The sequence below is a fragment of the Apteryx rowi genome, unplaced genomic scaffold, assembly GCF_003343035.1.
Source record: "Apteryx rowi isolate R43461 unplaced genomic scaffold, aptRow1 scaffold_15, whole genome shotgun sequence".
Classification (NCBI taxonomy): Eukaryota; Metazoa; Chordata; class Aves; order Apterygiformes; family Apterygidae; genus Apteryx; species Apteryx rowi.
In genome coordinates this window covers 533,926-559,593 of record NW_020447752.1, presented here as the reverse complement: position 1 = coordinate 559,593, position 25,668 = coordinate 533,926, and the positions used below count along the sequence as shown (strand labels likewise).

General features: G+C 54.9%; 2 protein-coding genes and 2 long non-coding RNA genes across 4 annotated transcripts in view; 3 read left to right on the top strand and 1 right to left on the bottom strand.

Moving 5' to 3' along the window:
- Window positions 1-7: 7 nt before the first annotated feature.
- Window positions 8-4,655, top strand: PSMD9 (proteasome 26S subunit, non-ATPase 9). Its single transcript, XM_026058906.1, has 6 exons — window positions 8-203; window positions 952-1,054; window positions 1,981-2,174; window positions 2,720-2,821; window positions 3,381-3,469; window positions 3,816-4,655. The coding sequence occupies exons 1-6, from the start codon at window positions 90-92 to the stop codon at window positions 3,841-3,843; spliced, it is 630 nt and encodes a 209-aa protein (XP_025914691.1). The 5' UTR covers window positions 8-89; the 3' UTR covers window positions 3,844-4,655.
- Window positions 4,656-4,893: 238 nt separating this feature from the next.
- LOC112962550 lies at window positions 4,894-6,762 on the top strand. The gene is made up of 3 exons (XR_003252346.1): window positions 4,894-5,505; window positions 5,609-6,276; window positions 6,501-6,762. It is a non-coding gene; the product is annotated as an uncharacterized LOC112962550 (long non-coding RNA).
- A 574-nt stretch (window positions 6,763-7,336) lies between these two features.
- Window positions 7,337-24,944, top strand: WDR66 (WD repeat domain 66). The gene is made up of 21 exons (XM_026058785.1): window positions 7,337-7,453; window positions 8,369-8,455; window positions 8,514-8,681; window positions 8,818-8,927; window positions 9,370-9,478; window positions 9,720-9,758; window positions 9,877-9,957; window positions 10,172-10,249; window positions 10,791-11,008; window positions 11,619-11,804; window positions 13,173-13,420; window positions 13,513-13,661; window positions 14,187-14,360; window positions 14,654-14,838; window positions 15,345-15,459; window positions 15,666-15,829; window positions 17,795-17,885; window positions 18,092-18,235; window positions 21,272-21,500; window positions 22,739-22,840; window positions 23,778-24,944. Exons 1-21 carry the CDS (start codon window positions 7,343-7,345, stop codon window positions 23,927-23,929), a joined length of 2,940 nt encoding a protein of 979 aa, XP_025914570.1. The 5' UTR covers window positions 7,337-7,342; the 3' UTR covers window positions 23,930-24,944.
- Window positions 13,733-25,668, bottom strand: part of LOC112962518 — a 16,872-nt gene continuing 4,936 nt past the window's right edge. Inside the window, exons 2-4 of the long non-coding RNA XR_003252330.1 lie at window positions 17,153-17,161; window positions 14,190-14,195; window positions 13,733-13,743 (exon numbers count right to left, since the gene is read on the bottom strand). This is a non-coding gene — a long non-coding RNA (uncharacterized LOC112962518). The remainder of the gene's footprint in view (window positions 13,744-14,189; window positions 14,196-17,152; window positions 17,162-25,668) is intronic.

Genomic DNA, 25,668 nt, shown 5'->3' with positions numbered 1-25,668 from the left:
CTTCGCCGTCTGTGACGCGGGTTGGCCCCCGTCGCTGCCCGTAGCGGCGGTTTCCGCGCTCGCGCCGCTCTGCGCAGCTGGGCGCCGCCATGGCGCAGCCCGGGAGCGGCCGCGCCGTCACCGTGAGCGACGTGCAGCAGCTGGTGAGGAAGAAGGACGAGATCGAGGCGCAGATCAAGGCCTACTACGAGGTCCTGGAGGACGTGAGTGCGCCAGGCCGGGCCGGGCCGGGCCGGGCCGGGCCGGGCCGGGCCCGGCCCTTCGGGGCCCCGCGGCGGGCGGCGCCGGCGCGGGGGGAGGGGCACGCGGGGATGCCCGTGAGCCTCCGTGGGTGGGTGGGTGTGTGGGGGTACACGCGGGCGCAGGTGCTCGTCAGTGCGGGGGTGTATGATGTGCAGGGGCACACTGGTGTTCGGGGGCGTATGGCGCGCGGGGGCGCAGCGTGCCGGGGTACATGGGGCGCCCACGCACAGCGCGGGCCCTGCAGCCCTCTGGCCTCGCTGCCCCGCGTGTCCCCCMGCCTTTGGGCACGCTGCCCGTGCTGGTAAGGGCCCCCGGTGCTAGCGCTGCAGTGGGGGCCGCCTCTGCCCTGTGTCGGAGGGCTGCGGGTCCGCAGGGCGCCGTGGGCTGTACCCCCCTGGCAGCCCCACTGTGGCAGCCCCGCTTGGGCTGGCCTTGGCCGTGCGGCGCTGAGGTGCCCCGCGCAGGCAGGGCTCGAGCATCCCTCGCCTTTGGGTGCCTCCGCTCCTGTGGGCATCTCCTCTGAGTGGTCGCCATGCAAGAAATTATTGTCAGCCACTTCCCGCAGCTGCCCTGGCATTTTARATAGGCTTTTACCATCCAGATGTTCAGTTAAACGTCTCTTTAATGCATAGGCGCGTTTCTCTCTTTCTGTGCAATTAGAAGCAAAGAGGGTGGTTTGCAGCTCCATGACTGCCTTTCTCCCCGCAGCAAAAGGGCGTTGGGATGAACGAGCCGCTCGTTGATGTGGAAGGGTTTCCTCGTGCAGATATTGATCTCTACCAAGTTCGCACTGCCCGGCACAACATTATCTGTGAGCGGATTCTCTCTTGGTAACGCTTCTCTGAGGACAGGGCTGGGTGAGGCAGAGCCTCCCTGGGAGAAGTCTTTCTCCTAGTGCACAGATGAGGGGARAGGAGCTCCCCCACCAACCAGGAATAAACCAAAGTGAAAATATAGCTGTGTGAGACATGCACGCTTCTGTTATTTGGAAGGACAAATATCCTTAATTCCTGTTAGTAACAATTAGTAACAACTGTACAGCTATTTAAGTAACTGAAACATCATGTTGAGCTGTTTGTTTACTGCAAATGTTTCATTCAGCTTGAAAAACAGGGTTGGTCTGACTTTGTTTTTAACRTGTTTTGTTCTGTCCTCATAGCTAACAGGGATTGACTTGGTCAGTAAAATGCTTTTGTCCACGTGCTGTTGCAGAGTCATTGAAATTTTTCTGCTACTGCTGTGGACCTATTTGGCATTCATGAAATAGTGAAGCATTTTTGTGGYGTTTATAAAATAAACGTTGGGTAAAAAATAGCTTGGCATTTATTTCCGCTCAGGCTTACCTCATGCCCTGTATTTGGGATGGCTTTTGCTCTAGATACTTAACAGGAAATGATTTGATGGAAAAAAGACTTCAGCTGCTTAATGATTTCTAGGTTACTTTGGGCCTCCTAGCCCTTACTGTTTCCTGGCATTTTTACTGAACTTCGTAGGGTGGTTTCCTCTGCACCTGACTTATATCGATAGYCAGTGCCCTGGCTGTGAGCAGGGCTGTCACCAGCACCCAGTAGATAAGCTGACAGAAAGTTATTGCTAGCCACAGCTGAGATCCAAGAGACCCAGAATACTGTTTTCCGAGTGAAAGCTCGGTTGTGGAGGAAGATGTGTCTGCCAAGAAAGAACCCTTAGGATGGAACTTGCTCCTGCTATCTCTGTGCTAATGGTCTTCCCCCACAGGTTTGCAGAATGATCACAAGGCCTTGATGAAGCAAGTGGAGGAAGCTCTTCACCAGCTGCATGCCCGGGAGAAGGAGAAGCATGCCAAGGATGAGGCAGAAGCCTTGGCTGAGGCAATGAACCAGAACCAGAGCCTGCCACAGGCTTTTGCCAGAGTTAATGCAGTTACTCCAGGGTCTCCTGCAAGTATCTCGGTGAGTTGTGCGGTCTGACAGCCGACAGGGAGGGCTTCTTTGGGACCCGGAAGGGAGATGTGGCAGATGGCTTGCTCTGTCTCCTTGCTGACAACTGGGAATARGTTGTGGGTTCTTGGGTTACCTCCACCCCACCTTAAGCGTTAGTTAAATGCTCAGTAACCTTCTCCACTGCCATAATTATTCTTGAAAGCTTCTATGGCGGACACAACCCTTGCATGCCAATGCCAGGGTCACTTTGGGATGTCCTGTAAATAGATAAGTTCTCAGCTGTATTGTTGCACCACACAGCTCATGTGCAAGAYCTCACTGATCATTCTAGCCTCAATATTTCTCCTTCCATAATCGGATAAAGGAATGAGTACTTGCTTCTTTTTAAGGACATGAAGAGGATATCATGTAGTTCAGTTGCCTAAATGGTGAGACGAGTAGGGTCTTGGCACACCTCTCTCCATGTGGCTAGGTGGAGGATGCTCCTGTGAACAGGCAGATATTGCCTGTCTTTGGAGAATGCAGATACTCATCTGCCTTCTCTCACTGTCCAGGGGCTCCAGGTCGATGATGAGATTGTGGAGTTTGGCTCTGTCAACGTACACAACTTCCAGAACCTGCAGAACATTGCCACAGTGGTGCAGCACAGCGAAGGGGTGAGCTAGTTTCTGCTGTAACTGTATTCTCTTGACTGTCTTTATTAGCTGCAGGTTTTTCAATGGAATTTAGATCTCTGTTTCTGACATGGAAGAGATGATCTCAATGTTAAATTCAGTCTGTGCTGTTCTAGCCTTGTTCCTCCACAGCACTGAGATAGCTCTCTCTGTCCAGCTCTCCAGGCAGAAGTTAAGAGGTGCAYGGCCTTTGCTGTGGATATCATCCCTTCTGTTCCTCCCCTGGGGGCCTCCCTGCAGCAGTAGGAGCTTATTGCCATGCCACCCACGTGGCCTCATGGACTGGCCAAAGACGCTACTACAGCCATCGAGCACCTTATAGTGGAAGTGACAGATCTTGCTGAGCTGTCTCCCCACCGAATACTCCCGGCTTTCAGTTCTAGCTACAGGGGTGGGAATGGGAACTGCCTAAGATGGCAGGTCCCCCAGGGCCAAATGTTCTTCCTCTGGTGCTTCAGCAGAAGAATGGAGAAGAGGGATGACTTGATAAAGGAAAGTTGCCATGTTTTTGTTTTTCTTTCTTTCTTTTTTTTCCCTTCAGAGACCCCTGAGTGTGACTGTAATCCGCAGCGGCAAAAAAGTGCACGTGGGGCTGACACCAAAGCGCTGGGCTGGGAAGGGCCTTCTGGGGTAAGTTGCTGTGTTGCTTATCAGTATGGATGCAGCTTTTGCCCAGCTCGGAGCAAGCTTCCTGCGGCAGGGCCAGCTCTGGGCTTTGCTCTCTCTGTGTTGCTGCCTGCTCTGATGTACTTCAGCGGCCGGTGCTCAGTGAGAGCTGGAGGCTGACGGTTTAGCACAGTGATATGAGTAGATGGGTTGTATCAAACGAGAGCACGAGGGGAAAGATCTCAGTGGCCAGTTTGATCAGTAAAGGAAAYCAACAGAAGAGGGATGTGGAGGGTCTGATTCATGCCATGTTAGATCTTCTGTGTTTGGGAGCTGAGACATTAATGTTTCTTTCTACACTCTTTTTCAGCTGCAATATCATTCCCTTGCAAAGATGACCATTGCTTGGAAAACAGTAAAGCTGAAGCTTGTGCCTGCTTTCTGGACTCTGATCTGATTTGAAAACTTCCCCTACAGTCTTCGTGTTTTTGCTGAAACAAGTGTTTCAGAGGCTGTGACCTCCAGGTGCCGGACTCGCAGGGTACGAAGGCGCTCTGATGGAGCAGGGCCTTGGCGCAGTTCAGAATTGCGCTGGTTTGTAAGGAGTAGCCTGTAGGGTTGCAGGATATGGCTTCTCATCTCTTGTACCCCATATCAATTCGGAATCAGGCTATAAAGAGATGCAAAATTCTTCAGTTAATGAAGGACTTGATACAGATTCTAAGAAAACAAGAAATACTCTGATTTGCCGATAACAAAGCATTTTTTCCTTCCCCCTAAAATTTCTCACTGAAAATCTTACAAAATATGCTAAGAAGTCCTGGGGCACTTTCGTTTTGTCTATAATAATAGGTCACAGTCAGGAAATGTGCAASTGCAAGTTTGATCTTCCCTGTGTTACTACAACTTTTGAAGTCGCTAAATATGAAAGAATTTTCAGAACTCTAATTATTTTAACTTAATGGGATAAAGAATAGGGGTTATAATACTACTTTTCTTTACTTTTAGTATTTCCTATAGTCATGACTATGTAAAATTAGTCCTAATTTGATTAAAAAAAATTTTTTTYCCAGTTTATTTGCTGTAGTTGGTTTTATGGTGTATGAACTCTATAAGGGGATTTTGCAGGTGATTGGTTTGTTTTAAGCTTGTTTCCAGTTGAACTTCAAAGTACTTTCCCAAAACAATAAACCTGAGTAATGCGTCTGTCTCCGTTCTTGTAGAAGTTGTTATTTTGGGGCAATAATTGTGGGCCAAGTTGGGCGGGTTAAAAGCAGGTCTGCCTAGACACAAAAGCATGACTGCTGACCTTCCAGTGCCAAAGCCCAGGTAAGATACAAGTCTTGCATTAGTGCTTTGTAAGCAGGTTGTGGCCATAAGTAACACATCAAACATAATGAGCAACTTTGCCGTAAATGTTAATAACCAGAACCGAAACAGACTGAAAAAGTGGACTGATAAGCACGCTTTTAAGTCATTCATTGAGGTCTCTGTTAAATTGAGCAGCTTTATCCTTTTGATATTCTAAGCCTTTGTATTTCAGCATACGGTTTGACAGAGCAGATTCTTGCTGAAATGGCAAAGCTTCAAAGCAAAGCTCAGTGATTGCTGCAGACTTTGTGGTGCTACGGGGGAAGTATTACTGCAGCAGCCTATGGAAGTGTTCCTTGGATAAGATTGTGTCTATATAATCCCCATCAAACTTGGTCTAACCTTGGTCTCTACCTTAGCAATTCCTGTGTTGTCCCTTCAAGTAATTTTAAAAGGGCCAAAACATCAAAATTTTGCTCAGTCTCTTTTGAAGAATAATTGAGAATGGGAGGCATTCTGGCACCCTCTGTTGCATGTAAATCCTGCTTCTGCTCTACCGGAGTTGTTCTAAGGCCCCTGTTCCGTAGCAGGATTGACTCTTCCTGACACTGTGGTCCCATGCACATAGACTTGCATGACATCAGAATTTTTAAAAGCATGTTGTACCAGATTTTCTGCAAAAGAAGTTGTCTTACCTGCAAGTAAGACGGGTGCTGCTGCAGTTTCTAAACGTATGTGACTGCACTCAGGTATGTATGTGAGCTGTTCTTCCTGATTGTCCCTGTAAAACAGAACGTAGCTGTAAGCGTGGAGACAAATCTCATATTGAGTTCAGGGGATGTGTCCTTCCAGGCCTTGGCGTTTGTGCTCCCCGGATGAAGTGGCCTCCCGAGTTCCAGCTTTCTCCCCTCTGGCTGAAGTGAATCAGTGCATCAGTCTAGCCCAGATCAGTCAGGTTAATTCCTGCTGTCAAGGAGCTCGTTTCCCTTTTGCAGTGGAGAACATCGTGCTTCAGAGGGCTCCTAGGACACACGCTACTACAAAAGCCTGGCGGAGCAACTGCTGTATCCTCAGGCCCACTCACTGTTGGTGTGTCTGGAGCAGAAAAGGTTGAGCAATCCCAGCAAGTATAAGCACGGATTATGTTGCAAAACCTGCTGCAGCTGTATAAGATCTGAATGTCCTCCTTAGGCCACGCTCAACCCCCTGCAGCAGAAGAGGTGCTGCTTGGTCTGCTGGGGCTGCGGGAGTAAACGCAAGGCAGGTTGTGCTGGTGGCAAGCAGAGATCGACTTCTGCATGCAGCGTGATCAGGGAACGGGGCCAGAAGGTTGCTGGGTGAAAAAAATTCACTGTTTTGAACAAACTTTTACGTGTGTGTGCTGATGCGCTGGATGGGGGGGACTGAAAATTTGGCCGTGGTCCAAAGGTGGTCATTGCTGCAACTTCCAGAAAGTGGCCAAGAGCTGGAGAGGACGAGCCGGGAGCCGGAGCAGAGACCGGCACACGTCGCCGCGGCAGGTTGGTTGTGATCGAGCCAGGAGCCAGCCCGGAGGGGCAGGAGCGAGTTGGGGGAGCTGCTGCTCCGGCTCCCAGGGCAGGGGGGGAGCGGGGGGGCCAGCGCCTGGGTCTGCAAACCACGAGGGCTGCGGTGACTCTTGCAAAACTCGGGACTGGGATCCTGCGGGTTGCAGGTGGCCGTGAATTACCAGCTGCGGTTTGATTCGTGTCCCCCCTTTAATCAGGTTTTTGGTCCTGGAGCCGTAAAATCCTCCGATCCGACTGGCCGTGCCCCAGATGCGGAGTTCGGAGGAGGCGGGCGAGACCCAGCGCCTCTGCGGGTCGAGAGGGTGATGCGAAACGAGGACGAAACCGCTTTCCTTTCCCAGCAGGGTACCGGTCTCCTGCTGGGCAGAAGGAAAAACAAATTGGATTGAGAAATTGTTATTTGAGCTTAATAGCGGAGCTGAAGAGCTTGGAGCCCGGTATCCGCCGAGGAGGAGGCGACGGCTCGGAGGGGGCCCGGGGCTGCAGGGATGGGCAGCCGCAGCGGCTGCTTTCCCTGGCTTTGGCTCGTGTGGCGGGACAGGGATGGGGACGGGGATGGGGACGGGGGCCAGGCGCTTTCCCCGGGAGCCCCCCCTGTTCCGCAGTGCTTCCGGCGCGTCGCCGGCGGTTGCCGTTGCCGGGGGAACCGGAGTCGGTGCAAACAGCAGCGGGGAGCGGAGGTGGGATGCCGGCGCTGGCCCCTGCGCGGGGTGAAGGGAGGCCCCGGGAGCTTGGTGGGAAGCAGGACATGGGGTGGGAGATGCCTGGGATCAGCCGCCGCTCGGGCCCGGCCAGGGGACGAGGCTGAGGCTGGTGGCGTGGCCGGTGCCGGCAGCTCCCGGCGCCAAAGCTTTCCGTGCGTGGGACGGCGGCGTTGGCTCAGATCCGGACCCGCGACCCGGCTGCCGCCCGCGAGCTTCCGCCCCGGCCTGAGGGGCTTGGCACAGGGGCTCCCCGAGAGCTGGCGTTTCGGGGGGGCGGGGGGGGGGAGGCTTTTTCACCAAACCCCGCGTGTTTCGGAAGGAAGCCGCAGGTGAGGATGGACGGCCCGAGCGAGGCCACCCCAGAGGAAGGCAGCGAGGGCAGAGCGGAAGCAAGCGGAGCGTCGAAGGGGACGTGCCGGGACAGACGGACACCTCTGGAGGCAACGGTACCGTCAGGATCCCTGGGCCGGGTCATGACGGGAACGGAGACCCCATCCCCGGGACCGGGAGGGATGTCCCTGGGATGGGAGGAGCGGCCGCAGGGCCGGATCGCTCCCTGCCACGCGCGAGCCGGCCGACGGGCGCGGGGAGAAGGGCTGCGAGGGGAGCAATCAGCGCCCGCGGTGGCGGTTCCCATGCGGTTTCCCGTTTTGCAACTGCTCGCGGTGCCGTTAAACGCGCTCYGTGTTGGGATGGAGCCTTCTCTGCTTAATCTCGATCCGGCCGCGAGCGTTCGCCGGACACCTGAGCCGTCGGGAGGGTGATACGAGCAGGAGGGAGCTCGGCCTCGTCCCCGCGCTCGGGTGAAACGTTACCTTGCCCGGCTCAGCAACGGCAGCGGCGGTGGCTTCCAAACTAGGCTTACATCTCGCAGGGGAGACGGCTACAAAAAACAAAGCAGCCCCGTGGGAAGAGGCGAGAGCCGATGCGGGTCCCGAGCGCCAAGACTAGGATTAAGCAGCCGGTACGCGGACTGCTGCGAAGTCTGTCCGGGAGCCGCCGCCGGCTCTGACGCCCCAGGGCTATTTAATATATTTATTAGCGATCTGGCGAGGGGCTGAGGAAGGAGGCGGCAGGGCTGGGTTTTCCGGCGAGCCCTTTGCGTCCATCTCACCCCTGGTGCCTCCTGTTTGACCCCCTCCAATCCATCCTGGATTTGCAAGCAATTCCTCACCGCTGCCTCGCCAGCCCTGGTGCAACAACCGATATTGGGTGCGCGTGAAGCAGAATGGTCAGGGGCCGGAGAGCAAAAAGGCCCATTTTAGCCTAGAAAGGACCGAAAAGTTTGTTTTGCTGGAGAAATTCYGGGGGAAAAGCCCTGGGACGGGGGGGAAGCATGGAAACCTGTCTCCCTCTCGAAGGACCCGGCCGCCGCGGCCAGCGCGGTGTGGACGGCCGCCCCGGGCCGGCTCTGGCAGGAGGACGAGCGGAGCGGCGTGCACCCGCTGGTGAGTGCCGGAGGACGGGAGCCCCCCCCGCTTCCCGCGGCGCCCGGCCCTCTCCCAGGTGCCGTTTCTTGGCCTTCTCCCGCAGCGCCTGCGCTGGGCGTTCGGCTACAGCGGCGCGCTGGCCGTGCACAGCCTGGGCGGCGGCGAGGCCCCGCTGCTTCTCTACGCCTGCTCCAACACCCTGGTCCTCCACGACATCCTCGGGAACCGGCAAGCCCACCTGCAGGTGCGCCCGGGGCGGCGGGGGACCGGCCGGGAAAGTTGGGCTGGAGGGGCGAGAGCGGAGGATGTGCGGGAGAGAGGAGGAGGGGGGGGGGGGTCTCGTGAGCAGCGGCGGCAGCGTGGGTCTCCTCTTCCCCCAGGGTCACAGCAACGTCATCTCGTGCCTCTGCGTGAGCGAGGACGGGCGCTGGGTGGCGACGGCCGACGGGGGGCCGGACGCGCTCGTCATCGTGTGGGACTCCTTCTCCGGGTGAGCTCCCGGGAGCGCGGGGGGCTTCCTCGCCCGCACCCTCCGGTTGCCCTTGAGCACCTGCCCCGGCGTCCCCCRGCCGCGGCCCCTTCGTGGCACCCTGGGACGTCTCCTGGGGAGAGGTGCCTTCCGGATCCATGGTTCCGATGAACCGCCCGCTGCCTTAGCGGAGACGGGAATGAGGGAAAGGCAGGGAGCGCGGGGCGAAGGAGCCAAAACCCAGCCGAGGGCTTCAGCACCCCGTCGCAGCGCCCGCCCGGGGGACCTGCGCGATGGGACGCGGCTCCCCTAGACTAAGGGCRGCAGCGCGTCCCCGAGCGAGAGCGTTTCCGTAAAGCGCCGCCGGCGAGTCGCTTTTCCAGATTTTTTTTTTGCTTGGAAGTAAAACACGAGCCGCGGCGCCACCACCACCGCCAACGCCCGCGCGGGTTTTCTCCCGCAGGATTCCCGTGCACACCATCTTYGACAGCCACCCGGCCGACGGGGTCGCAGCTATCGCCATCTCCCGCGACGCAAAGTACTTGGCGACCATCAGCGCCGGCACGGTGCAGGTGAGGAAACGATCCCCCTTTTCCGTAGCGCCGAGCGGTCGATCCCCGAAGCGCCCGCTCACGCGGCTGAGGGGTTTTGGATGGGGACGGCAGGAGCGAGGAGGCGCCRGGCTGCACGGCGGCGGTTTGGTTTGGCTGCGGGAGGTGGATCTGCGTTTCATCAAAGCGAGCGCTGCAGAGTTTAGAAAGCGCGTCTTCGGTTGGGATAAAAGTTTCTGGCTCTGATGCGTTTTAATTAAAGCTGTTTCTAGCGCCGTTGACCGAAATCAGGCCCCGCGGGGTTGGTCCCRCTCCCGTCCTCGGTGCCCGCTGCAGCCGGAGGCGATGGGCTTTGCCCAGGCAGCCTTGGCGCCCCCGGAAAGCCGCCAGCGCCCCTCGGTTTTTCCCTTCTCTGCCAGCGAGTTTGCATTTGGAAGTGGACCTACGCCACGGAGGCCCCCGCGTGCAGCGCGGAGCTGCGGCCCGAGTTCGGGCGCCAGGTGAGCGAGCGGCTGCGGGGCCGCGCGGAGGAGCCCCCGGCCGCAGCCGCCGTGCCGGCTCCCTGCCCTGCCCTGCCGCGGGATGGGCGCATGGATCCGGCACGTCCCGGGGAGCCGCCTCTCCTTCGGCGCGGGGGGCAAAGCACGTCTGGGATCAAAGCAGCTGTTTTGCACGGAAGTTGGGGTCAACACAATTCTCGCCTCTTTCTTTCAGGATTACGTCGTTTTTAACCCCCAAAATCCCTAYGAGTTTGTCAGCAACAGTAAAACCCAGGTGATATTTTACCTGTGGGTAAGTAGGAGCRTGGGGGAGCGGGATGCTGCGTCCCCGGAGCCGGAGGAGCTCCCGGCAGAGCATCTCGCCCCTCTCCCCGCGCGCGCGGCGGCAGCCTGGGGAGGGCGGCGGGCGCAGGAGGGGGGTTTCGCGCCCTGCGGCGGGTCCTGCAGCCTTTGCGGCCCCGGAGCCCCGCTCTGGTCGGCACAGTGTGGTCCGGCTAATGGGTAAGGGATGTGCCGGGATTGCAAAGTGCCGTTATAAAATGGTTGTTCTCAGGCGGACGTACCGGTTTCCTCCCCAGAGCGACGCCGGTTTGCAGTACGGCGCGCCGCCTTTGACCGACAGCGTGAGTAGCTGCAGCACCAAAAGTGCCCCCCCGGCAARAGCATCCTCTATCGCACCCCCCCCCCCGGGCTCTTCCCCTCCCGGCGCGTCGCCACGATCCTGCCGTGCGCTGGGGAGGGATTTTCCCGCGGTGGCTGAAGGGAAGCGGCCGCGCTTGGCGAGGGAGCAGCCGCCCGCGCCGACCCGTGCGGCCTCTCTGCTCTCTCTGCAGACCTTCAGCAAAGCGGTGGGGCACTTCAGCCAGTCCGTTTTTCATTTCAACGACTCGCAAGCCCTGACGGGCACCTCGGCGGGGAAGCTGGTGCTGTGGGACGCGGTCCGGCCCCGGCCCCGGCCCCGGGAACCGCCGGCGAAGCCGCACGCCATGAAGGCCATCAAACTGATGCCCATGCAGAAGGACGGCCTTACCGTGCTCACCGTGCTGGAGAGGTAACGCCGCCGCAGCTTTCGGCAGCCGTCGGTACAACCCTCAGACGATGTCAGAGCTGAGCGCTGCAGTTTTAAGTCCCTTGGCAGCGTGCAAGGACCAGGCAAGCTCACGCGGGAAAGCGCTGCTGATCCGTGAGGCTCCGATCCTGCTTTTTCCAGCAATGAGTTTGGCTGAAACACTCTTCCTTCCTTTAAAAAACAGCTGAAAGCTCACGGCGATGTGACGCCGGGACCTGGGGCAGCTCAGGCACCAGGCTGCGCGTGGGCACGGAGGAGGACGCCGCTGCGTCCCGGCCTCCGAGCCTTTGCCGGCAGAGGGAGCGCCGGGCGCGGGCAGGGGACCGCGGCAGGGTCCCGCAGCGCCCGGCAGCTTCCGCGCTGCCCGGCCCTCGTGGCCACGTCGGTGCGGGGCTCGTCTCACCCGCTCGGGCAAAGAAAAAGCCGGTGGGAAAAGGTCTGCTTCTATCTCCGCTAGGCACTGGAGCGCTCTCCGCCAACACGTCGATTAAAAGCTTTCCAGGGGGTTTTACGTCGCGCGTCCAGGCTCACGGGGCCAGGCCAGCTGCTCGTCAACGCTTTACCTTAACAAAGCTTTTCGCCTTCCTTTCAGCTATTTTGTAACGTGCGATGTCAAAGGCGACGTTAAATTCTACGACGGGCAGCTGCAGCTTCTGGACTGGTACAGCCACCTCCRCGCGGGCCCCATCCGCTCCATCTCCTTCTCCAGATCCCCTCCCAGCGCCCCTGCGGACTACGCCAGGTCCCGCACCGTCGGCGGCCAGCCCTTCGCCGTCAGGTGGGCGCCCCGTCTTCTCCTCCGGCTGCCCCGCGGCTTCAAAGCTGCGGAAGCGTTCAGCAAGCGCGGGACGTGCCGGGCTGGGCTCGCCGCCCCTCGCTGCCCCCGCCGCCCCTCGCTGCCCCCCCCGCGTGACGAGCCCAGCCCCAAGAGCCGCGCGGGATGGATTCCTCTGGAGCGGCGCCCGGGGAAAGGGCTTTCTCCGGGCGTGCGTCTCGTGGGTCCCCGTCAGCTGCTGTCGTCTCGTGCCTCCTCCTGGGTCGCTGCTGTAGCTGCTGCCGCTTGCAGCCGTTCTGGGGAGCAAAACGGGCAGAAAAGCAAAGGGGAAGCCGAGAGGCTGCTCGTCCCGCCAGGCTCCCGGGATCGGGCGTTGCTGAGCAGCTCTGCTAAGGGGCGGCTGCAGCGTCCTCCCTCGGCCGGGACCGATGGCTAGCACGGACGCACGCCCGGGGCCGGGCTCGCAGGGGCCACAATTATGATAGCAGCTCTTTCAAACGCTGCTGTCAATGAGCGTTAGAAGTCCTAGGACTCCTCTGGAAGCCTTGCAGCCCCCGTGAGCGTTTCACRGGCTGCTGGTGCCCCTCAGACGGAGCCGAGGGAGCAGGGACCCGAGCCCTGGGTGAGGAGCCGGCTCAGCAGGCACTTTCTGGGGCGGGTGGGCAAAAGGGGCAGCGATTTCCCCGTCAGCACCGCGCGCCGGCAGCCGTGCACACCTGGCTGGGCAGCTCTTGCATTTAGGTCTCTGTGTGGTCCTCTCCTGGCCCTCTAACTGGGCTCAGACTTTGAGTCCTCAGGCTGACTGGCGACTATACATATTTGTTCTGCAACGTGCATAATTATTCAGATGTCCTCGTTACACATCGCCAGTTCGGCAGCGGGACTGTCTTAGCCGCGTTGCAGTCGGCGTGGCCGAGTGAGCGGACAGACGGCCGCTCTGTCTGCGCCACGGGTCCAAAGCTCTCCTCTGACCCTGTCCATCGCGGCACAGTCAACATGCGGCCACTAACAATGGTGGCATGGAGACATGTGAAAGGACTATTCAGAATATCCTCAATTGCTCATTTATCCATCTCACACACCAGTGACTTGCAAACGGCAAAACCTACCCAGATGTCATTCGTCTTCTGACTTGCCTACCCAAGCAGAAAATGTAACCAGCTCCAGTGTCTTCAAGTGGAGATTTAGCAGGTCATGAACACAAAGTGCCACCTGCCTTCCTGGTTGGGAAGTGTCTGCATATTGCATATCACAAAATATAAGCGATTGTCCAGCTGAATTGCCACTAGGAGAATAATGTGTTGTGTAGCTTGGAGGGAGATGAGCCAGCTAGTCTGATTCATCAAATTCTGTTTCTTTCACACTAAACAGGAACTTCATCCTTTCAACCGCTGATGCAACGGTGCTCCATGTTGCAACAGATGGGACAAAATATGAAAAAGTCATGGAGGAGGCCAAGAGAGCCGTGAACGCCATCGCGTGTCACCCCAGCCGAGCGCTCATTGCTGTAGGGAGTCACTGCGGGCTGCTGAAGGTGTGGGACTACGAGCAGACTAAGTACCTCGTTAGCAGGATATTCGTTGAGGCCAGCATCCAGTGCCTGTCCTATGACCCTGAAGGTACTCTGGGCTCGTGATCGCCCTGCGTGCCAAGTGCCGGGCTTCCCAGGATGCGTGGTCGTGTTGTGATTTTCTTCCGGTGTGCTTCCCAGGTTCTCTCCTGGCAGCCGGCTTTACTGATGGAAGCGTTTACATCCTCGACGCTATTTCTCTCCAGTCCAACTGCAAAGAGTTCAAGTTCTCGCGAGGCCCCGTGACTCATATTAGCTTCTCGCATGACTCTGAATACCTTGCAACCGCTGTAAGCTTGTTTTTTCCTCTTTGTGATTTATGCGTGTTGCTCGTGGTGCAGCTTTTGGTGGGACTGGGAATTGCCGGCCATCCTGTGATGTAACGCTGAGCAAGCAGCGGGGAGGGCTGTCCCTCCCCAGGGGCTCTGCGACTCCGAAACGCTTTTCCTGCCTCGAAGAGTCATTCGGTAAAAATGTCACCAGCCCCAGTGGCTCCACCGAGCTGCCGCTGGCAGAGCCCCATCGCTAACTTTAGTGACAAGCTTTAGCTCTTCATCCATCTGTGGAAGCAGCTAGACCAGAGGTTTCTTTCTGGCTCATGCTCCATGGGGAGCTGCTCCCTCTGCGGCACCGCTGCCCTTTGGGGTCTCTGCCAGACGCGGTGTTTTACCCCGGTTGTGGCTGCAGCCCTCCTGGTGGGACTTGCGCAGCTGCAAGGGCTGAGCGAAGCCAGGCGAGGACATGCAAAGCCACCTGCTGCCAGCCAGGGGACACACTGGGTTGGCAGCTCGCTGACCTCTGTGCCGTCGTTCCAGGACGAGAAACTCTCGGTGACGGTTTACAGACGAGTTCTGCGAAACGGGCAGAGGTGCTGGGAACACCTGGCGGGGCTGCACTCCCACTACAAGCCCATCCGGAGCATCCTCTTCGGGGTGCAGCTAGACAGCRACGAGCCCAGGCTCTTAAGCCTCGGGGAGGACAGGCAGCTGGTGAGTCGATGGGCAAGTGGAGCTTGGCGGTTAAAGCAGGGGGCTTCRCAAGAACATCGAGGGAGACTCAGTCTCTGGCTCTCCAGCTCCTTATCCCCCCTCCGGCTCTATCGCAGGGGCTGTTTCTCAGCCTGGCCTCCAGGCTGGTCTACCAGGGCTCAAGGCTGAGTCTCTGTGCCCGTGGGCTGCTCACCCTGGCTCCAGTGACAGACACCGGATCCACTTGATCCACAGAGGTCCCATTTGCTGGCTGAGCCCAGGGGAGTCGTTGCGTTTCCTTGTCTTCCCTCCAGGTTGAATATGACCTAAACAGCAGCAGCAAGGACCACCTGGTGGTCTTGCGCCGGGACCGGGTAGAGCAGGCAGCTGTGCCGCTGTGCTTGGCCTGGTACCCGCAGCTCAGCACAGAGTCCTTCATCCTCACCGCCAACAGCTGCTACAAGATGAAGCTCTACAACACCACGACCAAAATGTGCAGGTAGAGGAGAGGTTCAGCCCTCGCAGTCCCAGATCCTCTCACCTTCTGCCTGGGAGCCCCATCCTGGCTTTGGATTTTCCTCTTCCTAATGCCTGCCCTGCTCCCATTCATGACCATGCGTTTGCCCACCAGCAACGCTGATGGTGCCCCCAGGGTGCTCCATCCTTGTCTCCACCATGCTGTTTACCAACGTGTCGGTCTAGGAAGGTTCTCGTGGCTGCRGGTGGGTCTCAGGCTGCCCAGCACACTGGACTAGAGACGCAGCATTTGGACATAAGATAAAGAGATAGGAGCCCACAGGTTCAGCAAAACCCAAGGACCGAGTYGTCCTTGAGCACTAAATTCCTCTCTCAGCCCTGGCGTGGGCTCTTCCAGACGGGGGTCCTGGCCCGGCCTGGCCTGTCGGCCAGCGCTACAGCCTTTGCACCCACTGCACCTCCCCGTAGCCACCCGTTCTCATGCTCAACAGCAATTCAGAGGGTAAAATGATGATGTTTGCCTTTTAGAAAGACGCTTTTGGGACCAACCTATGGCTCCCCTCTGGAGAAGATGCAAATCCTCCCAACAACAAACCTGACGGACCCCAAGAAACGCTATCTGGCTTACATTACAAAGGACAAGGTACGGAGTCCCATCTGCTTGCGTTGGATGAGCTTGCTGGATTGTCCCTGCACCAGCACTGCATCCGCTTCGCTCGGCAGCCACTGGCTGCGCGAGGGCTCCCGCGTTCCCGGTGCTAGGAGCAGTGTCCGCRGCGTGCTCCGGGCTTGGCCGGGGGAGCCGGGGAAAGGAGCCCCGGTCCTCACCGCCTCCCTCTTCCCTTGCAGGTCGGCGTGCAGATTTTGCCCGTCGACGGCAACCCCCACAAGTCCTCCGCTTTCATCTGCCACCCGGGCGGCGTGGCCGACCTCGCCTGCTCCTACGACGGACGCTACGTCTTCACGGCGGGGGGGGACGACTGCACTGTAATGAAGTGGGAGGTTAACCTGCCGTGAGTACCGCGGGCAGGAGCCGAGCGGGGGATGCGCGGGGGGGCTTTCCCGGCTCCCTGCCCAGCGCAGCCCAAGGAAAGGCTGTGCTAAGCTGGGAAATGCTGCCCAGACGCTAAGCAATCGGATTTTCTGGTCCCCACGAGGCCGGTGCGGTGGGGGATAGTTTAGGCTAGCAGAGGAAGAGCGGCGTCGGCTGTGGGATGAGCACACGGGGAGCCAGCCGGTGCAAAAATGTCCGTTCCCTCAACGGGATAGGGTAGCACTCGCTAGGAAATCCCCACTGCATTTGAAGGCTGGATTTAGGACAAGCCACCTTAATCCTACGGAGCTTTGCTTACACGAGCAAACGGACTGCGGGAAACGGGCTGCCTGGAGGACTGAAGGCTGCTTTCGCACATGAGTCTTTCCAGGCTTTGGCTGGAGCGACAGCGATAAACTCCTTTGCCAGGTTTCTTCTGCMTCCGGCTGCAAGTGTGGGATTTCCCTCCGCCAGCTCTCCCGGGCGGCAGTGCCGGATGGGCACGGCCCCGAGGGGAAYGCGTGCTCCCGGAGGCTCCCGCGGGGAAGGCGGCGGTGGCCGGGCGTTTGCACGCGCGGCTTTGCAAGTCAGGGGCCGAAGCTGCTCGTGGCGCCGTGAGCGCGGGGCGGAGCGGGCTCTGCCCTGCAAGAGCGGCTCCAGGTGCCTGGTAGATCCCTACCCGGCTTCAGCCCTCGCCCGTATTTTGCCTTTCGGAGCGCCCTGACCCCGTGACGCAGAGTCCCCCCTTGTCTCCCTAGTATAACGGCGTYGTGGCTCAGGCACGCGCTGGCCCTGGGAAGAGCACTTGTCGCAGGTGCTGCACGCTCAGAGGAAAGCCAAAAGCGTGCTGAGCCAGCTCACCTTCACGTGCCACGGCGAAGGAAACCGGGGTGGGAGAGCAATGGGCTTATTTATTTTCTTTTCCACTTTGTGTGGCTTAAGCAGTCGGGGGTCAGAATAAGCGACATTTTAAGGAAGGCAATAGAATATAAATGATCCTTCTTTATAATGGCTGGCCAGAGTCCAGGCAACATTGAATTCCTATGTAATTTGTTTTTGGAGCGAAGCTCTTGATGAGCTAATTATCATTTTATTGCTGCCTCTGGCATCTTGCGCGTCTCCACTCTGTTTAATGCCCAAATAACTTAATTATGAAAAAAAGCATGAAGCTTGCACAGACCCCGTGGAAGCAGCACTCCAGAGGCGTGCATGCAGCAAAGCTGCAGCCGTGCTGCCCGACGTGGGGCGTGATGTGGCAACGCTACGCTGTGATTGCAGCACCGGGCTCCGTTCCCTTTTTCACGTGCGCAAACTGAACTGATTCTTTTGGCCCCAACTGYCTGCGAAATTGAAACAAAGAGCAGAGCGGTGGCGCGGAGGCTTTTTTAGGTTAGCGTACGCCGCACCTGCGACGGGCATCCGCTAGAGCAGAGGATGCAGAGCAGCGGGTTGCCCTGAGTTGTTGGGGAAGAACGTGTCGGATCAAGGAAGAGGGAGCTTTGGTTCGCGCGGCGGGTTGCAAACGCCAAGCCCCAGCCCTCCGCACGGTCAAAATGCTGATCCAGCTAATTCGTCTCCCGCAATGTCTCTATAAGGAAGCAGAAAAGCAAAATGCCAGGCACCGAGCTCAAGTCCATGGGAAAGCTCCTGGCTCCCGGCCCTGCGCTCATTCCACTAAACAAGGGCGCCATTCAGTAATAATTCCCACACTGCGCTATTGTATGCAAAACCCGGGTATGAAACACGCGGCAGAAGGGCAGGCTGACGGCAAAATCGCGCGCAGTTCTGCCGCTGCCGCCCTTTGCTCCCCTGCGTCCCGAGGCCYGGGGATTTGATGTATTTATTGAAAGCGCCTCCGGACAGCGACTAGAAAGGGAAGCATGAAGCGTCTCCTTGCATGACCCCTTCCCGTACCTTCCTTCCTTCCTCCCTCCGCGGGCTGCAGGGCCTTGGAGGCCGCCGTGCCCCTGGGCGGGGAGGACTTGGTGCCCTTCTACAAYCTGCTGGACGGCGGCAGAGACGGCGAGTTCTTCAGGGTAACTACGCTCGCCGGGAGCGCTCGGCGGCAGCACCYGCTTTGAGTTTAAGATTCATTTATACAGGCCTGGCATTTCTTTATTTTTTGGTCCCGATCGCCTTTAACAACGTTCTCATTGATATGCCTGTTAATAAACCTAAAAAGCAGCCTTATCTGCTGCGCAYGTAGCTGAACTTCACAGCGTTTCGTTTGAATCCCTCTCAGGAACTGGAAGACTATTTTTACTACGCGCAGCTGCGCAGCCACGGCATCGATACAATGGAGACCAGACAGGTGTCAGCGCACATTCCCTTGGAGGAAATTCCCTTCGTAATGAGAGCAATGGGATTTTATCCATCGGAGGAAAAGGTCAGTCKGTTGTTGYTACTGTTGTTGTTGTTGTTATTAAAAGGAAAAAGAGCGAGAACGATTGCATTTACCAAGYGTCCTGCGGGCCAGATTCTCACCACTGTCCTGCCACGTGGGTCCGGAGTACGTTTGCTCCTACATACATTATAAGTATGTATGTATATATACATACATTAAATGTATTTTACCTGGTCTGCGTCAATGAAGGAGTGATCAGAGCCTGGGGGCATGTTTCTGAAGAAGTCACGATCCCTCGCTGCAGAGCTGGACGGCTGCCGGGGCAGGTGGGGACGAACCCGGGGCTTGAGAGCTGGGACGCGCTCAAGGAGAGGTGACCTGAGATCTTCCGGAGACCGAGCGCCCAGATCACGCAACGCCTGGAGCTGCCACCCCTGAAGAGAGCCGGCTTGCTTCAGAAGATAAACYGAGGAAGCTGAGGAACGAATCCTCCTTTGGCTCCTAAGGGCAGCGSTCGCCAGCTTTCCATGGTCGACAGGCAAAAGTACCTTGTGCTGTGGGCAGCGTTATCCTTTGGTGTCTCCGTGACTTCCAGTGATGTCTGAGCTTCTTTACCAGCACCATGTGCTTGGCGACCCATGGGCTGAGACCTYGGCCGTAAGGAGTCCCTCCAGGTTGGATGGAGACTCAGCCAAAGCTTCCTACACATGTCAAATAACACAAGACACCAAAGTGTGGGGGGGGGACGTCTACCTCCGTGCAGTGATTCTTTTGGATGTAACAGAGCCTCTTTCTCTTGATCTGTCTTGGCCTGATGAAAGAACGACTTGAGATGGAGAYGGCAGCTTCTATTCCCATGGAATTAAAGCTCTTTCGTAACTGATAACTCTGCAGAGGCTCTCTCTGAGCTTGCCTTTCAGGTTGCAGTGGTGGGGCTCCCTATCAAACATTTCTCAAGAGCTTCTCAGCTTCAAAATTTACAGCAGTCAAAGACAACCGATTTAATAAGGGTGCTGCTTCTCCCCTTTTTGAGCTGTATCCCCAAGGCAGTTTGCCCTTGCACACACCTCCTTTGCGATGTTGCAACCTGGCAGAAGGGTAATTAAAAGCACACAGAAAAAAAAAACAAAAAACCCCCGAATCTGATGCAAGGCGATTTAAATAACAACCTCCCTGCACCAGCTCCAGGCCTTCAGCACAGGAGGGGTTCTCCCAAGGGAAGCGGCGCATCGCTGCGTTCCCTTGATGCTTCTGCGGGGGAGGCTGCGCTCGTCTCTGCTGATCGCACGGGAGCCCCGCGGGCTGCTGAGATGCTGCTCGAGTCGGCGCCACCCCATCTGCCCGGCCATGCTCTCTGCCAGAAGAGGCAGCAGATGGGAGGCAGCACCTTCACCACAACCACCACCTAACAGACTTTCTTTGGAGCTCCTGCACCCCGTCCGTGTCAGTCTAAGCTGGGACCGCTTTGCCCTTGYGTCACGCTTTGGTCGTGTGCCCTCGTCCTTTGATAGACCTTTTCCTTGGCTCGTTACATTTCTGCCCCTTGGGACAGAGAGGACGTAGTCCTCTGATGTGTGCTTGTTGGGAAACGTCTCTGGAAGAATAACTTAACTGAGGAAAAAAAAAAAAAGAATCAAAATCAAAACAGCATTTTATGCAAGGAAACAGAGGTGCTAAGCTGCTGCGAAACTAGGCAACCTGCAATCTGTTCTGAAAGCAGGCAGGACAGTATTAAACCACAGAAAGTTCATCTCTCTCCAGAGTGTTTTCATAAAGAAAAACCAGGAGGGAGAAAAAGCAGCTTGGGCTAACAAAGCTTTGGGGAATTGGTGTTTTTCTTTTGTAGTTYGGTGGGGCTGATATAAAACCTAATCCCAGATCAGCCAGAGCTGAGCAAAATTGACTGCTCTTGCTTGGTGTGACATTTGCTACAGGAAAAAAAAAATCTAAGGCTAAGATTTCCATCTTCCCCGGGCTTCATTCAGTGGAAAAACTTGTGACAGGAGGACAAAGGCCCAGGGCTGAATGCAAAGTCCTCCCCAGGGAGCGCTTGCGTCAGCTCCCCTTCCCGGGAGCGGTATGCTCGGTACGCGTTGGCACGGGGAGCTCTCCCGGCCTTTCGCTGCCCTCGYGTCTGCGAGGGGGCTGCCTCCCCGAGCATGAGGGCGAGGAAGGCCTGGAGCAGGACCTTCCTCCCGAGCAAACCTCTGCGCGGCTGCACCCCCCCGGGCCGACTCTCAGCGCCGGGCTTCAGGAAAGCCACGAGGATGAAGCACAGCCAGCGCCGGCCCGTTCGCCCCGCAGAAGAGCGAGCCGGCGGTAGGGATGGCAGAACGCGAGCCCCGCGGAGCAAAGCCGAGCTCTGCTTTTTGCAGCGACGGAGCTGCAGCAGATGCACGTCGAGGGGGGGGGCAGAGGGCAAGCGGGGAGGTCGCCTGTGCCGGCCCCAGTGTGCATTGCCCGCGCGCAGCCTGGTTATGTTGGGACTTCCGTGCACGCAGCTGGGTAGCCGGGTGGTATATTTACCGCTTTGTGGTTTGCCTGCCCGCTGTCCCCGAGCGGAGGCACAGCTGCGGCAAAGGTACTGCAAACAGCTGCAAGTCACCGAGCGCCTTGGCCGCTCAGGCCGCGGGGGACGGTTTCTTCTCCACCTCATAGCAGTAACATGCAACATACCGGGCAAAATGCTTATCTGAGAGATATGCCAGAATACTGCAGGAATTACACTGCTGGCATTAATGTGATTTTGAGCATCAGCAGCTCAGTTATGCTCACCTAAATCTAGAGTGACGCCATTGGCTCTGCTGGGAACTATTTCACAAGCAAATGCAGGAAACCCAGAATGACTAAGTATCTGCTGCCCTCGTCTTCACCTAATATTGTCATAACAACAGGCTCCTAACCATTATCTGTGTCCATTCTCAGCTGCTGACGGCCTGCTCATGGCTGGGGTAGAGCAATGACATCTGTGGTGCCAGCGCACACGGTTACGGTGCCTTGGCTTTCGTGAGATCAGAAGCTGGCCTGATGCCCTTCAGCAGGAAAATTTGTAACAGTCTTTCTTGCCTTGATCTTTAGATTGAAGAAATGATAAATGAAGTGAAATTCAGCGAGTATGCGGATACTGGAAAACAAGTGACAAAAATCAATTTAGGGGATTTTATCAAACTTTATATAAACCATCGACCTGCATTTGGCTTGTCAATGAAAAAAATACGGAGAGCGTTTCAGGTCCTTGGTTATGATAATGAGAACGGAGAAAAAGTTATTGACAGAGGAGACTTACTGTCGCTGCTTCAGTGCAGAGGTGAGTTACTTCTTTTCTAATATTAGCTGCATGCTTGCTAGTTCTGTCTTCAATTTCAGAATGTATTCACTGCAGCAAAAAATTAATCTGGAACTATAGCTTGGTAACCAGGGCAGGCGCGTGGAGCCGCCTGTCTTGGAATTTTAAATTGAGCAATCACATCTATCGTCTCGGCTGCACTTTCTTTACTGCTTCGGAAATCTCTGCTGACCTGAAGTATCTTGTCCGTCAAATGAAGAGCATGGATCTYGGCAACGATACCCTTCTTCCAGCACACTCTTGTCTGAACTGTTGTCTTCTTTTCTAGTCACACAGTGTCYGGAAAGGTAATACAAAGCTGAAGAAGAGAGGGACAAGAAAGGAGGGATGAAAATGGTCAGAGTCCTGGACTGAATCTATRTGTGAAAGTCTGGAAAGATAGGGATGGTTTAGGTTAGCTTAATCAGAGGGATCATTGTAAAGGCATGTGTAAATATACTAATGAGCAGTGCTGTAGAGAGGTAAATAAAGTACTTGTATTATCTTGCTCCTTTTGTAAGAACAAGGAGCATTTATTGCAGCTGAGCATTAAGACAGGAAAAGGGAAAGGCTGTTTCATTCAGTACATTAACCGGTAAAACTCCTTGCCATAAAGATGCTTGGAAACCAAGGATTCAGCCAATGTGAGAAAGGTTAGCTGTTTCTATGGATGGTGTGAACACCCATAAATAGACACATTAGATAGGATAGAACAGTTTCATAACGGATCTATAACCTTATGCTTCAGGGCATGAGCCAACCRCTAACTGGGAACAACTGCTACATCCAAGTTATTCCAGGATACTATATTAAAGACTTTCCCGCACCTTCCTCTTCCTCCTCTGGGTGGAACTGGCTCCTGCCACGGACACGGGGCTACCTGGACCGTGGTCTGTGCCGGGAGCGCTTCGGTGGGAATAGAAGCACAAGCCCTTGCAAGTGCAATCTAGCCTAAAAAGCCATCTGCAACAGCATTTCTCCCTTTGATAAATATGTTTGCCCCAAATACACACAGTATACATGAACAATTTTCCCTAGGATCAACATTTTCCTGTGTTGGGATCATGCATTTCGACTGGTGATGTGGTCTGCACCTCAGAGAAGCCGAACCCTCTTTTGAACCACCTACTCTGTTTGTACGCTGTTCTTGTTAGAGCGGTCTACTAGTTTTTGTGTTAATGATACCATAGCCAAGAAACTGGTGTTGCTTTACTGCACAGGCGAGCATATGACAGAGGAAGAGCTGGCAGCATGTCTGACCACCTTGCTGGGCGTGAATCCAGAGGGAGGAATATCYGAACCGGGCACCTGCGATACCTCAGGTACACAGGATTATCATTCTACACAACACAGAGGTAGAATTGCTTCAATTCCCAAACAGAGTAATTTAAATTGCAAACCTATTACCCTGTTAGGCCAAGAGCTGTCAAAAATATTCAGACAGGACTGCAAAAATAGCCACAGAGCTATAGATTGTCCTTGATCCMTGCAACAATTGCATGGGTGTATCTAAAAATAAATGAACAATGAAATGTAACTGGGACCTGACAAGATTACGTTGCTGTTTATCTGCTGGCTTGGAACTGAAATTAGAAACACGTAGTGGAAGGTTTACACGCCAAAGTCCACAGGCAAAAAGAAATCCTAGAATATGCAAATTATAGTGTTGATTTTATCCAGGCAGTAACGTCCATTATAATGGAACTGTTGATAACTACCACATTTGTATACAATTTATGTCCCAGTCTACACCAGTCTAGAATAGCAAATTATAGTGTTGATTTCATCCAAGTAGCATTGCCCGTTTTAATTGGAACTGCTGCTAAGCGCCACAGTTTTATACAGTTCATGTCCCGGTCCACACCAGCCTAGAACGGCACCCAGTCGGGGCTGATTGTAACGGACCTGTGTGCACTGAAGGTGCATCTTCCGAGGGAACTGCCTAGCCCTGTAAATCAACTTTGCAATCCCCGGATTCCTTAAGATCCTAGAACCAAGTGAAATCCCCGGAATGTAAAAGTTCCGTTGTTCTTGTGTAGATATTTACTGCAAGGTGAGACTGTCAGCCTCACAGATTTGACAGTTTGTCCCTGTTAAGGATGCATAAAGTATTAAGCTAAGCTAATCCTTTTTCACGATCACTTCATACATCTTTAAAACATTCCATCCGCTTAACTGCCCTTATAAACCTTACTCTATGGAAACCCCTTTTTATGTTGCTGTTGTATGTTTTGTGTTGTTGTTGTTACTGCTCTCCAGGTGCAGCAGCTTTACTGGAAGAAGAAATTCCAGATGAAATCACAGCAGAGATATTCACTGCTGACATTCTTGGCTTACCAATTCCTGAACCAGAAAAAAACAAAACAGAAAAAAGAGATCAATCTTTGATCCATGAAGGCTCTGAATCATAGCTACAAAGTTTTCTACTCATTCCTACTTTGCAATCTCAAGTGTCTGTGAAGTTTTTTTTTTTTTTTGCATTTATTAAAAAATAAAGGCAATATAATTTTAGACTGATCAAACATTCATCTAACCCCTGTTTTAGCACAGGCCACAAACCTGTTGGATCAAATCTGTTTCCCAAATCAAACATGGTCCTAGTATTTTACGCTCTGTACTGCCAGTGTGGAAAGTTTGGATTTGGAGATCGTCAGTGGAAGTATTTCTGCRGTTCGGGCATGGCTAACACCTTTAATACCTTCCTACAGGGTAGTTAATAAACAGCGATTTAAATGAACATGATGCTGTCCTGAAATGATCTTCTGGGAGAATAGCATGAAGACTCTGCTGTAAATACACCTATTTTGTAGTCCAGTGAGCCATCAGCATGTACAGAAACACASGGGTAGCTGCAAAGAACAAAAGAGTAGTCGGTGCATTATCTTCTTGCATTGATCATCCCTGTTCTTGGCTAGAATCTTCCTAGAATTCATTTTAGGGTTGGTTTATGCCAGATGAAGCTACTCTGATGCAGTCTATTTTCATCATGCTAAGGCAGTATTTATTTGTAAAACCTGACAGTAAAGTAGCAATGTAAAAGTATTGTATTGATTATATACATTGATAAATGTAATATACAGAATGCCTGGATACATCAGAATGGATTTGTAATTATACAAATAAATCCACCAGCCCTCAGTAAAGAAAGGAACACTGAGATGCAAATTAAAACCAGGTTTCCATTTTGGTCTTTACAACTTGTGTTTTTCTTTCTGAAAGTAGTAGTTCCAATTAGTAGTGTAATACCAATGGGACAGCATTTTACAGTGTTTGTATAAACAGCATAATGAAGCAGATATAAGTTGCTGTAGAAAGATCAGTGAAGAGCTGTTGAACATGCTTCCTTCTTTACATCATCCTCAGCATCAATTTGAATAATAATGTAGGCCCTTAAGAAGCGTTCCTTTCAGCGGCAATGTTTATTAAATAGAGATCGCTGTTATGCACYGTGGAAGTATCTGTGGTTGTTCAATTAGCACAAGCAGCAAGACGTACGACTAGATACAAGTTAATAAAGAAGTCCAGTAGCGCAGGGGCCAGAGTATGCTGGGTATGTGACGTGAGAGATTTTCTGCAGAGCAGGACTTCTCACGYAGCTCTCTTTGCCCATTTACTTATATGTGCAAATACTCCCATGTATTTGTTGGATCAGATCCTCACCTACTTTAGATCACCCTAATTCCATGGAAGTTATTGGAAGCATTTTAGGCAGCTGAGAAACCTTACAGACACCACAAGAAGATGAGCATATTGCGGATTTATTAAAAATGCTGTTTAACAAAGCAGATGTTTTGCTTAACAGGAAGCACCGGCAGCCACCACGCTCGAGGTCCGCAAAACGGTGTCACAACCTCTTGCACAAGGGCTGGACGCGGCTGTCACTCGGATATCCCTCTCACGCCCAGCGGGGAGGCGACGCTCCGGCATCCGGTGCGCTAAGAACAAAGTTAAGAGCAAGCGGGATTATTTTTTGTCACGGACCGAGCACCCCCCGGGGGGCTACTCCGCTCCACGCAGCCACCCAGACCGCGCGGAAGCCCGATCTCTGCCCTTGGGGCTCGCGGTCCCGTGTGGAGACGGGCGGCATCAGGGCGACGCCGCTGAGGGGACGCGGGGGGCGGGAGGGGGCTGAGGCGACACGCGCGGGACC